Source organism: Lampris incognitus, chromosome 16 (genome assembly GCF_029633865.1).
Source record: "Lampris incognitus isolate fLamInc1 chromosome 16, fLamInc1.hap2, whole genome shotgun sequence".
In the NCBI taxonomy this organism is placed as follows: Eukaryota; Metazoa; Chordata; class Actinopteri; order Lampriformes; family Lampridae; genus Lampris; species Lampris incognitus.
Genome location: NC_079226.1, coordinates 32,567,452 through 32,583,772, shown reverse-complemented (window position 1 = coordinate 32,583,772; position 16,321 = coordinate 32,567,452). Strand labels below are relative to the sequence as shown.

General features: G+C 40.0%; 2 protein-coding genes across 2 annotated transcripts in view; both read right to left on the bottom strand.

The window, feature by feature from the left end:
• The window catches only part of LOC130126061 (uncharacterized), a 35,955-nt gene extending 26,877 nt beyond the window's left edge, over positions 1-9,078 (bottom strand). The window contains exons 1-8 of the mRNA XM_056295427.1: positions 9,071-9,078; positions 8,733-8,869; positions 7,200-7,336; positions 6,833-6,990; positions 5,932-6,127; positions 3,791-4,047; positions 252-337; positions 84-145 (exon numbers count right to left, since the gene is read on the bottom strand). Of these exons, the coding sequence (XP_056151402.1) occupies positions 84-145; positions 252-337; positions 3,791-4,047; positions 5,932-6,127; positions 6,833-6,990; positions 7,200-7,336; positions 8,733-8,865 (1,029 nt within the window). The 5' untranslated portion in view covers positions 8,866-8,869; positions 9,071-9,078. The remainder of the gene's footprint in view (positions 1-83; positions 146-251; positions 338-3,790; positions 4,048-5,931; positions 6,128-6,832; positions 6,991-7,199; positions 7,337-8,732; positions 8,870-9,070) is intronic.
• Positions 9,079-11,138: 2,060 nt separating this feature from the next.
• dtd2 (D-aminoacyl-tRNA deacylase 2) lies at positions 11,139-14,423 on the bottom strand. The gene is made up of 3 exons (XM_056296210.1): positions 14,143-14,423; positions 13,123-13,192; positions 11,139-12,284 (listed from the first exon to the last, which is right to left on the bottom strand). Exons 1-3 carry the CDS (start codon positions 14,254-14,256, stop codon positions 11,974-11,976), a joined length of 495 nt encoding a protein of 164 aa, XP_056152185.1. The 5' UTR covers positions 14,257-14,423; the 3' UTR covers positions 11,139-11,973.
• Between the last annotated feature and the right edge of the window lie 1,898 nt (positions 14,424-16,321).

The window sequence follows — 16,321 nt, the reverse complement described above, 5'->3', positions numbered from 1 at the left end:
CCCCCCCCCCCCACACACACAGCAACCCATTAACCAAACTGAATTTGAAATGAATAAAAACAATAAGAGGGTCAACTCCTTACCTCTTCTCTGCTGCGCGGCACTTTCACAGGAGGGGAAACCCGCGTGTACATCAGCTCTCCATCTGCAGCAGAGTGGTTAAATAACAAGCGTTATAAAGACAGACTGAATGAATGACATGAATTAGAAATACTAGATCATTTTCTGTCCTGTCTGTCTGTCTGTCTCACCTATCAGCCCGAAGCGTTTGGCCATCCTTTTCAGAATGCCTTTTCTCTTCTTGGAGTGCAGGGGTAAGATCCTATGACTCAGGTACCTGCAACAAGACACCAGAATCACTAAAACAAAAAGTGTTTGTTTAAATAGAAAAGCCTTTTAGAGTGTAAATGGGTGACACGCCTAATTTTGAAATAAAAACTTTATTTCACAGCTTATTATGCGAGTAAAATTGTGAAACAGTCTGAGCATGGAACTCAAACAAAGTACAAACATTACGCAGTTCAAGAAGACGTACGAAGGACTGATTATCAAGAGATATAAGGATGACAAAGAGTTGTGTTAACTGTCTAAGTTTTATCTATCTCTAAACATTTCTTATTAAAAAAAATTTTAATTTTTGTTTCTATGACACTGAGTGGATATTTGGGTTGTACGTAGCATTGAGATCTGTTCATTTTTGGTACATGACATTAGGATGTCTTTTTCTTTTTCTTTCTTTCGCTCATGTTTTTTTTTCTCCTATTGTTCACAGTAGGTGAGTTTGTATTGTGCAGCACAACTTGCATTGAATTTGAACTATACAGTACAGTGGGAATTAAGTTTGAAATGTATAGAAGTTGAATTAACTTAAGAGCAGGTGAGAAGGGGTAGGAAAAACTAAGAGTATACTTGCTCCTAGTCCATTTCCAACATGTAACAAATAATCTGATGCATATGGAGAATTGTTCGCTGAGTTAGATGTGTGGATTTGTTTATCACTTCAGATTATTGGTAATGCTTACATTATATCCTGCTCATTTACATGTTCAAAATAAATCATCATTCATTCATAAATCATCATTTATTCATTCAAAAGTCTTTGAAGGAGGGGCTGGAGAAGTGAGACATAAAAGGGCCATGGGCAGGGAAAACCCATGTGAAAACCAGGCACAGATTTACTGCAAATAATTCTGACACTTTACTGATAAACAAAAACCTTCACCCAGCAGACTGAATGTTAATCGATTTTTTAAGATTTAAGAAAGCAAGTAAAGTTAAGGTATTTTGTTGTTCGAATCATCCTGACTAATCCTAATTAATAATTATGATCACAATACCTGATGAAGAATTTAGGCGTAACATATGCATACACATATGAATATGTATTGAATAAGTAGCTGTTAGCAAGCAGGGATTGGTTGTTGGAAGGCAGAGGGTGTCATGATAGCCCTGTTGGTGAACTAGCCATGCCTTTGACCAGCTGATCTCTCCGTCTTTACTACTGTGTTTGATAAGATAAAAAGAGAGGCGCTTTATTCATAAAACTATTGATGAATTCATATCAATCGATGGTACTTTTCCAGAAAGTTTTAAGCATACCATTGTTCACGTACTGCTGAAGAAACCTAGTTTAGATCCCCTGTCCTTAAGTAACTACACACTAATCTCCAAATTGTCTTTTTTATCTAAGGTTCTGGAGACAGTAATTTCATATCAATTGATTTCCTTTATCAGAATCTGAATACTTTATTCATCCCCGAGGAGAAATTAGGAAATTTATGAACACTATTAGTGTTTTAACAGTTTCCAGTTTGGTTTTAGGGCACTTCATAGTACCGAGACAGCTAGTTAAGGTCAGTAATGACCTACTGCTGACAGAGATGACTGCTCAATTTTAGTTCTTTTAGACTTAACTGCTGCCTTCGACACAGTTGATCACAACAGCCTCTTACATCGATTAGAGACTTGGGTTAGCATCAAGGGCTCGGCTCTTAGTTTATTACGGTCTTGCCTCACCAACAGAACTTTTTAGGTTGTTCTGGGTAACTACTTCCTTGATGGCTCAGTTGAGTTGTGGTGTCCCTCAAGGCTCAGGTCTTGGCCACCTTCTCTTTTCTGTATGCATGCTGCCCCTTGGCCAGGTCATTCAAAATCACGACATGTTTTGCCATTTTTATGCTGATGACACTCAGTTACACATGCCACTAAAACCCACAGATTCTAATGCCAAAACAAACCTCGCAATTTGCCTCTCTGACATTAAATCTTGGCTGTCCGAAACCTTTTCTTAAATCTAATGATAATAAGTCTGAGGACATTCTGCTCGGTCCCCCAAATTCCATCAGCCCTTTTGGTACCAATCTTGGTAGTCTTAAGCAGGCTGCTGGGAATCTTGGGATAATATTCGATGCTAACCTCGGTTTTGATAATCAAATCAAACATGTTGTTCAGTCATGCTTTCTCCAGCTCAAGGTAATCTAAAGGTAAAATCTTTTATCAATTGCTGATCTGCAGAAAGTTGTGCATGCTTTTGTCTATTCTCGGCTTGACTATTGCAACGCACTTTACTTGGGTATCAGCAAGGCCTCCCTCCACCATCTACAGTTGGCACAAAATGCCGCTGCTCGGCTCATTGCCAGGACCATGAGCATGACCATATCACTCCTGTGCTTGCCTCCAGTAGGCTCCCTGTTATATTTCGTATTGATTTTAACATTTTATAGCTCACTGTTAAGGCCTTAAACTGTCTTGCTCCTACATACATTTGTAATTTATTGACCTGGTATACACCCTCTCGGCCATTAAGATCCACAGATGGAGCCCTACTGGTTATTACTACATCTCGGTTTGTCACAAAGGGTGATGAGGCTTTTGCTGTTAGAGCCCCAACACTATGGAACTCTTTTCCTATTGAACGAAGACAAACCACGTCTCTAGCTCTTTTAAATCTAATCTTAAACATTTCTTTTTGTAAAAGCTTTCACAAATGTCTTGATGCATGCTCAACAATTCAGGAAGAAAATCAAAGAAGGTTGAATCAGTTCATCTGGATATGTTTATTGGCAGATATGTTTCATCACTCAACTAAGTCACATCTTCAGTCTAAACTGACGGCAGGTATCCCCACCCCATATAAATACAGTACAATACAGTTGCCTAACGACCAAAACCAACGACCAGTTTCATATGCAAATATGGATGTGACCGAACTAAATATGGGTGTGACCGAAACTCGAATGGTACACATGGCCTTTGAAATGCTAGTTAAAGGTCACACCCATATTTGCATATTAAAAACTGGTCGTTGGTTTTGGTTGTTAGGCAACTGTATTGTTTATAAGGGGTGGGGATACCTGCAGTCAGTTTACACTGAAGATGTCAGCAAAACATATCTGTCAATAAACGTATCCAGATGAACTGGTTCAACCTTCTTTGAGCTTTCACAAATGTTTGATATTTGTATTTATTTACTCATACAGTTTTTATTTTTACTCTTACTTATTTGGTCTTATTCTTATTTTCGCCTTGTCTGGTTTTATTTCTTTGTAAAGCACTTTGTAACATTGTTTTAGAAAAGTGCTAATTAAATGAAATTATTAATAAAGTATTATTATTATTATTATCATTACCGATTTTATTGATGGATTATTGTTTTGTAATTGAACTACGCAAAATGTCCCCAGAATGAGCCTCTCACCTCACCACATGTCCTTGTGCCCGAACTGTGTTACAACAGCTAATAATAACTATTACTATTACTATTTGTTAATTGGTCTGACTATTCAGATACCTGGTTATTTGGTCGTATATCACAAAACACGGCTCAGAGCCGTGCATACTGATCACGCTCTTCTTCACTTTCGGGAGCGTTCTACTGTTGGTGTCTGTGGAGAACAGGCTGTACTGGTGTTCTAAGAGTTGCATGGGGGATTCCAAAGGTTCTACACGCGGGCCTGAGGGTTCTGTCGTCTCTGTGGCAGCGGAGGCAGCGATGACATCTTCCAGAGGAATGGTCTGAAGGGAGTCCTCTTCTGTAGGCATGAGCACCTGTGAAACAGATGGAAACGCACACTAATAGTTGGTTATTTAATATAAGTTGGCCATCTATGGGCCATCTACTATAATAATGATGTTTCGGTATTTGTTGATGCTTAAGAAACCAGAGTGAGAGTGGTTCACGTTTCCTACTGCAATACTAAAAAGTTCTAAAATCATGGGAGAGTTATGTAAATAAAAATACAGAGGATTAAACATATAAAGGGGATATTTTAAATCAAGTCAGAATTTTGCTAAAATGGTGGTTGTATTAGCTTAGTAGGCATTTCACAGATATGATGTCATCTGCATGTGCATATGAGTATTAGTTCCTTCTACTAAACAAAAGCTACAGTTATGTAAGTTTATTGTCACAAACATGCACCTCCACTTCACACACGTCTACATATGCTTTCAGGTGACAGGTTTACGTAGATATGCAGCCCAAACAATCTCCTGCAGCTGAATGTAATAAAAACAAAAGAACCGTTAATTAAAACTTCCAGCACACACAGTACAGCCCACAACTCCACCCACAACCCCATCTGCATCAATAACCAAACTGTTGAGATGGTGGAGTGCTTCATATATCTCAGACTCACCCTGAACAATAAACTGAGCTTTGAACAACACACCAGTGACATCCACAAATGCTGCCAGCAAAGACTCTCTGCCATCTGCAAACTCAATGCACTTTCTGTCACCCCCCACCTTCTGTTGCCGCTGTAAAAAAGTACACTCCAACCCATTCTCCTCTACTGTTCCCCCTTTCTTCAACATGTTAACTGCCTCCAAGACTCGTATGCATCACACACAGTGCCTCCAAAATTATTGGCCTCGCCACTCCCAACCTCTCAGACCCCAACACCAAAGCCATTACACGCAGAGCACGCACTATTGCACATGACCCCAGGCACCCCCCCAATCCATTCTTCACACTACTACCATCTGGTCACAGATATAGATCCCTGGCCTGGAAACGGGTATGCTATGGCAGGAGTTTTGTCCCCTCTGCCATAGCATCATTTTTTTTTTTAAAAACAGCTCTGTAACTGTCATGTGTATAGGGGCTATGTATATAGGTTTGTGTGCATAAATGGGGTCCTTCATGTAGTGGTGTTTACTGTATTTAGGATGTAGGTCTGCAGAGAAAATCACTGGTGCCAACCTGTCCTCCATTCAGGACTTACACACCTCCAGACTCAGAAAACAGGCAGGCAAACATCACTGCAGACCCATCACACGCTGGTCACAACCTATTCCAACTCCTCCCCTCTGGTAGGCGCTACAAAGCACTGTACCTCAAAACAACCAGATATAAAAACAGTTTCTTTCCTCGGGCTGTCATTCAAATGAATGCTCCATCACTCGCAAATAAATCCAACCATTTTGTATATACTGTACTGTACATTGTACATATACTGGTACACTCTGTCATGTCCATCTACCTCAGGCATGTATGTAAGTAACCTGCTAACATCTATTTCAGCATTTCTGATATATTCTCGGCACCATTGCACTTTATCACCTCTTATTTCGCCTGTATAAGTCAATTTTTTTGTGTATATATCAGAAGATTGTCGTGTTATTCTATGTTAAGAGAACCATGAAACCGGAGTCAAATTCCATGTATGTGCAAACCTACATGGCCAATAAACATGATTCTGATTCTGATTTATCGACCTGTGTGTTTATGTGAGACACTGTACAGACTGTGGCAACAAATTCACTCGGAAAAGGACAATAAATAATCTATCGATCTATCTTTATGGAAAGTGTGCGTATTTACTTACTTGAACATGGCTGTTTGTCTCAATGCAAGCCAGTGTTTGTACATGTTCATGTATATATATGCATGGGTGCACATATGTGGGTCTCCATGTATGTGTTAGTCACCTCCTCCTGCTGTAAGGTAGAAACAATAATGGTGGGGACAGCATCTGTTCTGAGATTCATCTGACCCTCCTGGTCCACCTCATAGCAGGCCTGCTCAAAGTGTCTGGAACACAGCAGGGAGTTGGGTCTGAGGGAGCCCTCATCTCGGTGAGCCAAGTTCAGCCACATTTTCCTCCTCTCTGGGTCTTTGGGGAACCTGGAAGAGGAGAAGAAGAAACCCAATACAAAGTTGGACTCAACAGTTACAAATGTTCCAAAAAACAATCTTGGCCAGAATAAAATCCAGATTAAAAAAAAAATCCAAGCTTTACTGATAATCAGTGAACCAGGAGACAATTGCACAAAGACTTCATGGTGAAGTTGAAAAGGCATGGCAGAGGCTGACATGGAATAAGGAAAAGAGAGCAGGAAAAATAAATAAATTGATCATCTTGATTTGAAAAATGGAGCACTCGGAGAGCGCAAACCACTGTTCAAGCCGAACAACTGGCCTAATAACATCCCGCATTCAACTTAATAGTTAATACTTCCCTGGCATAGGTAATAAATTCAATGTATATTTCCTGGAGAAAATATGGTGGCTAGCTGAAAGTGTTGGCAAGGCTGGTTACAGTGGTTTGAATATGTATTATGAATTCAACTGTGTTGCGACATCAACAGTCCTCACGATGCTCCAAATTTCCCATTACTCGTTTCTATTGGGATCATTTTTAGCCAAATACTTGAAAAAACATCTCAAGCGCTATGCAGAATTTTGCCATTAAAATCTAATCAACTGTCTCTCTGCCCAAGGCCCGGTCGCACACAACAGCTGGTGAGAATCTATCTGCATATCTTTGAGATATCTCACTGACAGATAAACAAGGGTAAAAACACAACATCCCCAGCGGAGGTTAACAACCTGTAAAATGTGACGCTCTGGTGAACCAAATTGCTGCTGTCACAACCATATGCCAGGCACTGCTTAATTCGGGGCTCTGGTGTCTTGTTTCGGCACACAGGACAATTCTTAACCCAGTTCTTGACAGACTCTGTCACAGGGCTCCAGTAGTAGAGTGACTGTGAAACAAAGAGGGGTTGATGGAAGTTACAATCCAAGGAAAAATACTGTAGGCACGTGGCTCTGATTCAGGGGTTGAGAAAAAGACAGAAGATGGATCATGGTAGGATCAACGTTCATTAAAAAAAACATCATCTTTTAACATTTTGGTTCCCACCCCCTGATCTGGATGCATGATGAGGGCTCTGCTGTGGCCTTCAAACCTCACCAGTATGAGTTTCATCATCTTCGCCTGGCCTGCGTGGTCGTTGTTGTCATGGTATCGGATCAGGATCTCCCGAATTTCGTCATTGCTCCTGATGACCTGGAGGAGCCGGCCTTTGAATGAACGCCACAGACATTTATCTGCGGAGCAACAGACAAATCAAAGGACAGGTATGCATACAGACAGGTAGGCAGGTAAGGCGGTCAGATCAGTTCATGACTATTTATACAATCAAACAAACAGTTAACCAAACACATCCCTACACCATTGATGAGGAGACAAATTGATTAACACACAGGGGGGCAATAACAGACAGGCAAGCTGGCAGGCAGAGATATATATATATATATATATATATATATATATATATATATATATATATATATAGCGTTTTTTCCGAAACCGTCAATAGTGTTGTGAGTGCTCAACTAACTGATATATATATATATATATATATATATATATATATATATATATATATATATATCTCCATCCATCCTCCTATCCCAACTGGGGTCGTGGGATACTGGAGCCTAACCCAGCAGTCACTAGGCGGCAGGTGGGGAGACACCCTGTGCAGGCCGCCAGTCCATCATAGGGCTTACACACACATAACACACATTCACACCTAGGGACAATTTAGCATGGCCAATTCACCTGACCTACATGCCTTTGGACTGTGGGAGGAAACCGGAGCACCTGGAGAAAACCCACGCAGACACGGGGAGAACATGCAAACTCCACACAGAGGACGACCCCCAAGGTTGGACAACCCCGGGGCTCAAACCCAGGACCTTTTTGCTGTGAGGCGACCGCGCTAACAACTACGCCAACATGATGCCCATACAGATGCGCGAAAAAAAGTTTTAATACATAGCACTACGAGCCTGTTTCGGTATTAAAACTTTTTTTCCTGCATCTGTATTGATATTCCGCTCCTCATTAGTTGAGCACTTCTAGCAACACCATTGACAGTTATAGGGGGGGGGAAACTGTCTTATATATAGAGAGAGAGAGAGAGAGAGAGAGACAGAGAGAGAGACAGAGAGAGAGAGAGAGAGAGAGAGAGAGAGAGAGAGAGAGAGAGAGAGAGAGAGACAGAGACAGAGACAGAGAGACAGAGACAGAGACAGAGACAGAGAGACAGAGAGAGAGAGAGACAGAGACAGAGAGAGCCAGAGCCAGAGCTTTTTTTTAAACCGTCAATGGTATTGATAAGATATTATCAACACCATTGACGGTTTATATTATATATGTGTCCTGTCCATTTCAGGAGCATCAAATAGAACATTTCCTTCAAAGTCACTCATTGTTTTAGGTTCTTTGCAAATGACCCTCATCAGGAGTGACTTGCATAACAGCAGAAAAAAGCCCTCATTTCCTCACATCACCAACATTACAAGTAAACAACAGCAGGTAAATAAATAAATCAAGTGTGAGAGCTGCAGTAGGTTGACACCCCCGTGCCCCCTAAATCATGGATATTTACAAAAACATCCATGGTGAGAAAGGGAGAGGAGTTGTTTCATAGCCTACCTTTATAGACATAGTGTTTGCTGGCAGTTCTGATCACATGCTTTGCCACCTTTGCTGTCTGAGGTGGGTAGCTCCTCGTCCGGACGTAATGCTCCACTTTATCAATAAAAGCAAACCACCGCAGGCCGGGCATCTTTCTGGAAAAACGAGGAGAGGAAGAAAAAGGAGAGGGAAAACTGAAACAAATGGCGCGCAAAAAGAGACTGCGTTTTTAACATTAACTTTTTTATTTTATCTCATCTTTTGGAGGGGGGGGGCTGAAATGACTCAAAACGCAATTAAGACATACAATAATCCTAAATGTTTCAATATAAAATAATATGAAAAAAAACATTCACATGATTTCAACTTTCTTTCAGTCACCGCGTAACCTGAATAACACGTTTAGCGTTAAACGCTTGAAAGGCGAAGTGTTTTCAGTTAGCACCCACCGTTAGGGATCTGAGAACCACTTATGATGGGTACATAAAAATCGCGTTACACCATCGTTTCCAACGTCTATACCTGTGTGACTAAGCAGTACTCTCCGGTCAAGGTGTTTACAAAAACAGTTACCTAATCAATCGCAAATTTCAAATTTGAAATAATTTACGTGCTATTTCTTGGAAATAGTTGCTGTTAACTACTTTTTGTTCTAAACAGAATGGTTGAAGGAACTCTGTTGCGGTCATGACACAAATTGTAAATACGCAGCTACGTACCGAATTTTGTTCACATCCGCTTCTCGGAAGACGATACACTGCCGCCTACTGGCTTGGCATACTACTATTTGACACAGACTCCAGTCCCACCATGCCTTGTCTATACTTTTTTCTCTTCTTTTTTTTCTCAAATAATTGAAAATATGTATAGGAATCCGTTCATTCCAATAACAAATAAAGTAATAGTAATGTAATAAAGTGTATTTTATTACAGTATCCATGTTGGGTAGGCTATTGAAGCATAGATGTTTTGGGAAAATCAGTTTCATAACAGGCACAGCAATGCATATATATATATATATATATATATATATATATATATAGTATACAAATTACATTACTAGATATAAGCTATAAAGCCTATAACTATGTCAATAGTGACTATACAGGCGGTAAAATTTGAGTACTGTATAATTGCCTGTGGTGATTAAGAAGCCATAATATCCATTAATACTGGGGAGGGTTGAAATTTTTAGGTATGAATGAGGGCCACAGTTTAGAAGGAAATGCTGTTCTTAAGCCAGGTTGGTTAAGTTTTATTCCATTATCTCTTCCTGAAAAGAATAGGAATGTGTGGTGGCCCATGTAAGAATGGTCAACAATGCTCTTCTCTGCATGCCTCTTTAACCTCCAGTCAAAGAGCCTTTTGCCCAGTGTATATCTTGGAAGTCTAGTGTCCTGTGAAGTGGCTGGTCCAAACATGACAGTTATGAAAGAGGCAGGGATGAATTCAGCAATGCCTGTCATCACTTTCTGTGGAAGGTTCAATTCCTTCAGCTGTTGCAGGAACTACAGTGCATTCTCTGTTGGTCTTTTTATTTATTGTGCCCATGTCTACCTCCTAACTTGAGGTCCTAGGAGATTGTGTCTCCCATGAACTTGAATTACAGTATTCCATGTACCCACCATGTATGAATCTCTGGGGTAGTCCCTCTTGTATCAGATGAGGAAGCTTCCTATGTTTATATATTTTTATAGGACCTTTGTCGAGAAAATTCCATTAATTTTTTAAATCTTTTTTTATCTTAAGTCTGTAGTAGCCAGGTGGACACATTTAAATGTATCCAGTGTGTATAAAAAGAGTGGTGATACTGTTTTCCCATTCTACGCTAAATGCGAATGGAACGAGCTACAGCATATAATAAAAACTGGAATCATTACCTCCAATAAATGGTTTTACCAATAAATGGTGGTTTTACCAACTAAAAAGCTACTTTGAGGGCTACTTGTTGCAGCATGGTGGCCCAGTGGTTAGCACTGTTGCCTCACAGCAAGAATGTCCTGGGTTTGACTCCAGGCCATCCCTGGTCCTTTCTGTGTGGTTTGCATGATCTCCCTGTGCCTGCGTGGGTTTCCTCTGGGTGCTCCAGTTTCCTCCCGCCACCAAAAAGTCATGCATGTTAGGGTTAATACTCCTGTCTGTGCCCCTGATCAAAGCAATGGAAAGAAGAACTGGAGTTGGTGTCTGGGTACTGCAGCTGTCCACTGCTCCTATACAATAGGATGGGTTAAATGCATGAGATAAATTCATTGTAAAAAAAATACAATTCTATATAACAATACAATAACAAAATAAATGGGCTTTCTTTGATGAAGCCTCTTGGATGAGAGGCAAAACGTCTTCACGGATATATACCAAGTCCAGTTGCACTTGATTCAATTCCTTTGGATAACCATGACCTGGATGAATGAGAACATTCACAAACACGGCTTTCTTTCTTCTTTATTGGTTCAAGTCTTATTATTTAGTGCTTATGTCTTTCTCATAGACTTTACATTTTTCTCACTGATATGGAAACTTTTTTTTGTTATCTTGACCAGGAATCCCCAGTAAATAGAGATAATGTATCTCAGTGGGATCTTTCTGGCTTAATAAAGGATAAATAAAATAAAACTGAAATCAAATATCAGCAGAGTGAAAGTAAAAATGCAAGATTATGTTTGCATGATTGTTTTCATTTTCAGAGAGAGTGAATTTTAAATCAACTGGAAGGGAAGTGACAACTTGAGAAGAGGAACATGAAATCACTACCAGCAACAGTTCATTTCAGAGCTGAAAACCAGCGCTGAACAGAAAGACAAAAAAAATAATACTTGTCAACTGTAAAGCAGGCAGTTTTCCAATAAGTGACCTCTACCTTGTCTGGCAGTTGTCTTCGAGAATTAAGCTTGATATTATTATTTTCTTTATAGACTTTTTGGCATGTTTTACATTTATTGAGCAGAACTGTGAGGCTAGACAGGAAACAGGGAGAAAGGTGGGATACACAGGAAAGCTCCTCACTCAATGTAAAAAAAAAAAAACTTTTTAAAACCTATATTTTCCAGCAGAAACTCTAACTCAGCATTGTATATTCTTTATCAGCACTGGTATGAAAAGATTCAATGTACAGTCACAGTCTTCTGCCATCACCACCGAGCAGCTTCCCTGGTGTTAGTGTGGGTTGAATGCCCTTTCCAGGGACACTGTTTTGTGCTGTAATCACACAACCCCACAGAGCACCAAGAAGACACATATCCTACATTTTCCCACCTGGGGCTCAGAAATCTACCAGATGGGTGTACGGTCCATTGGTGTCAAGCTGCAGCACCTGTCTGTTCCCATACGTCCCATGTTTAATCGTCACTCCTCTTCCGGTCTGCAGTTCCTTCTCGCACAGCGCCACAAAGCCGCTGTAGAGCCGGAGCCCATCCTCCTTGCCAACGTTACTGTGGTACTGCATACCCTTTCCCTTGGCCTTGCCTCCCAGTGTGGCCTGGGGAACTATCAGCACATTGCCGGGGAGCTCAAACACCGATACGTACTTCCCCGAGTCGTTCTCGCACAGCTTCAGGTTCAACAGGGTGGATACTAGAGAAGAAGAATGGGAGAATGTAAAGGAAAAGACATCTCATCAGAGCGACTATGAAATGAGTAAGGTCAGAAGGGTTAAGAGAAGAAAACTCCATCTCAGTGGGGTCTTTACAAAACAAAGGAAGCGAAACAAGAGCTTGCTGCTGTGACCTCCATACAGATAACTACTGCACTGTTGCACTATAACTATGTGTAATTATTAAGTTGACGCATTGACTGTTTATTGTAAATCGAAATCTGTTACTGCATGTCAACTTCAACTTCATAAAACTCTGCACCTATTGCATGCTGGAAAAGAGATCCCTCCTCTGATGCTCTTCCTGAAGTTTCTCTTTATTTTTTTCCCTGAAAAGGAAAGGCTTTTCTGTGGTGTTTACTCCTCACCCAAATCAAGGGTCTAAGGATGAGGGGCGTTGCACATTATCATCTATTCTGTTCACATGTGATGGAGAACGTAATGAGAACGTAAAGCCCTCTTGAGACTTAACTATGACTTAGGGCTATAAAAAAATTGACTTGACTTAACTAGGATAGTCAAATTTTTTAGCAATTTGTTTACAGACCTACAGAAAAACAGTCTGTCATTAATCTCATATAACAAAGAGTGACTTGATAACAGATGACAAACATTTGTACACTGTGCCTGTCATGTGACTTGTTCAATTAACTTATATGTATCTTCAGCAACAACTGAAACTCTTCAATTCACAAACCAATTGTTTACAGTTCTACAACGTTGCATCTCAACTATACAGCCCCCTTGGTTCAGCCTCCAAAGTTGTGAGTGGACTGTCCACTCTTAGGACCGACACTGAAAGTAAGGCCGATCACTGACCCATCCTGGGCAAGATCTCCTCTGTAGCTCCTTTGAAGAAGCAGATGTAAATCACCATCCCTCTGTCAATCTGAGCACAGAAACAAAAACAATGAATTAAAAAATCTGAAGGCTTTTTTTTTCTTATATCATATAAACTAATTTTATCAGAAGGTCTTGAGCTACGGCCTTCAGAGAATCCTTCTGTGAATTTGGTAGTTAATTTTACAGACACAAAAGCAAACACTTGAAAGCAGGAGAGTGAATGAATTTCCCACATTTTTAAAATGGTGGACAATGTCTTCTTGAACGATGCCCTTCGCGTGTTAACATGCGTATCTCAGAGTGAAACTACAACATTTAACTTTCATGAGCTCCGAATTGAGGAGCTAAGGCCCAAACATTTCACACTCGGGTATCTTTGTGAAGGACTCAGTACACTGGCATATCCAGAGGTGGAAAAACCCGGTCCAGAAAGTAAAAACCCTAACCGTGTCTTTACTCCACTCATGTTCTAAACCGTCAGACTGCACCGACTAGTTTCCCAAATCAGCCGGTTTAATACATGGATGGAGTAAAGACACGGTTAGGGTTTTTACTTTCTGGACCGGGTTTTTCCCACCTCTGCATATTACTTGCTGTATATTGCACCTCTGTCACTGTACTATCACGTATTGAACATTCTGCTCATTTTGTCCATATTATCCACACATTTTTATCATATCTTGCAGTTTTTGCACATTGCCATTACATATTATACATTTTGTCAGTTACTGTCTCGTTACCTTCTGCTCACTTGTACATTACGAGTGTCTGAAGAATACTTTGTTCTTTCCTACTTTCCTTCTTTTCCTATTCTGAAACCGCTGACTCTCATCATGGCTACGGTGACAACTCTACTTCCCCTCGGGGATTAATAAGGACCAATGTTGCAACTGGACTTGACCGTCGAGGCAATAAAACCCATTTGGGTGCTAAACCGTAAGCAAATCAGACGCAGGAAGTGGGGTGAGGTGTGCGGGTGTACGTTTCTCGTCTCACCTCGACCCATTCTCCCTCCGATTCCCCATCCGGAGGTCTGACTTGCAGTCTTGCATGCAGACACTGTTGCAACACTGTTCTGGCTAGTGTCGAAGGAGCCGTTTTCTCCGTCATCTTCTCAGCTTTTCTCTATTATTTTTTTTATATTAGTTGTGTTAACTTGGCAATGACGGCACGGAAGGTCTAGCTACAGCCAAACTACATAAATCTGACCCCTGTTGAAGGGCTCTCTTGAATTGAAACCAAAAGCGCCACTCTGTAAGTGAAAGGACCCGAACGGACTTTACTTCCGCATACGTCATCAAACGTCACTCGATGACGTTCAAAGTTGCGTTACATTTTTGCATAGTGAAACGCCAACATCATAGCGTTGTAATGTCATGTCTTTTTTTTTTTTAATATTTATTCTCATGCGCTTCCGAAACAGTTCCTGATCGGCTGCAGTTATAGACTGACGATGTGTTGTTAACAGCATGGTTTTGTCATTTCTGAATCTTTTATTTAAACTTAACGTGTCCTCACTTTGTCTGATTATTTTCTGCCCTTGAAATTTTAGGTGAAATAGAGCAGTGTTTCTCAACCGGGGGTCCGCGGACCCCTAGTGGTCCGTGGTGTAATTGCAAGGGGTCCGTGAAAATAAAATATCTTTAAAAAAAGATCCTATGACATTTATAGAAATAGGATTATTTTACTCAAATGTGACTGAGACCTTTATCTACCTAAACTATAAAGGGTAACAGGACTTTTTTCTCTAATTACATCTGTTTCACAAGTGTAATTTATTGTATTTTAATAAGAGATCTCGCTCCCGTTTGCATTGTTAAAAGTTACTGCATAAAAATTCTGTTGTTACATATATCTGAAAGTTACTGAATACATATTCTGTTTTGTTAACTATATATAAGTTACAACTGAAAGCTCTTATTTTTGCCCCAAAGAGTGAATAAATGCTATAATGCAATTTAAAATGCAGTTTCTACTGTTTCTATCAAATTGCAACCCCCCTCCCCCAAGATCAGGTGGAGGGGTCCTCAGGGTAGATCAAAAATACGCAGGGGGTCAAGGACCCCAAAAAGGTTGAGAACCACTGAAATAGAGGATGCCCATATCATGTGTTTCAGTAGGGCAAGCATTTTGTGATGCTTAGTCCAATGTTATAAAAACGCATCAGTGAATGCGTTTATCTATGCTCGAGACAAAATAATGTTTGTTTGTTTGTTTGTTTGTTTGTTTGTTTGTTTGTTTTTGTTAGCCTACTTTACACTGGTCCCAAAAAGGGTCTTCGGGCCCCCAGCTTGAGATTTAAGAAGTGAAATTAAACATTTAAAAAGTAATAAGGTTAAAATTTAGGGTACATGCAGAGCACTTGCAAAACAGCCATTGAATGAAATGTTTATATGACAGTCATGAAAGAGACATTTATAAAGTATACTGAAGCAGATCTAATTCCTTACTGACATGTCAAGATAATCATTGGAATAAAAAGTTACTATGCTTTCAACAGATATGGCAAAAACAAATTATTAGAATTAGTGCTAATCACACCAAAAGGAAAGGCCACGTCAAGCCTTTGGTGGCAATCCTAAGTGACACATTTTCCGCTTTCAAATTGATTATGAAACAAGGATTACATAATGTGAGTTAAATGCATGTTTTTGATTTATTTCAACTCTTTATATTTATATTTGCATGTTTTTTGTTTTGAAAGGAAATTACACAGGGATCTCACATTGTGATTAGATTAATTTTCAGCAGTAAATCACACATTTTTTTGATTCACCAAAAAAAAAAAAAAACAGATGGGGGATTTAATCTGTGGTGAGTTCGCTCTATATTATTATTGGGCCAGTTTAACATTATAAAAACACAGCAGTTAACTTTTTTCCTTTAATCAAATAAAAGAATCTGAAGCACACTCATCAACATGCCACTTAGATATGTTCATTCGTGAAACTGGAATTTTTGGAACATGTGAAGTTTTTCATTGTTTCACTGTGCCCAGGAGGCACCTGAGAAAATGTAGCTTGGTTGCCTTTGGGGCAACCATGAGCAGACCCTTCACTGGGGGTCAAAGTGATCTCAGGCTGCTGGAAAGGGTCATCATGGGATCAGAAATACATTTGTACCCCACCCCATGGAATTATACCTCATTTTGAAGATTATGACCTCATAACTTGAA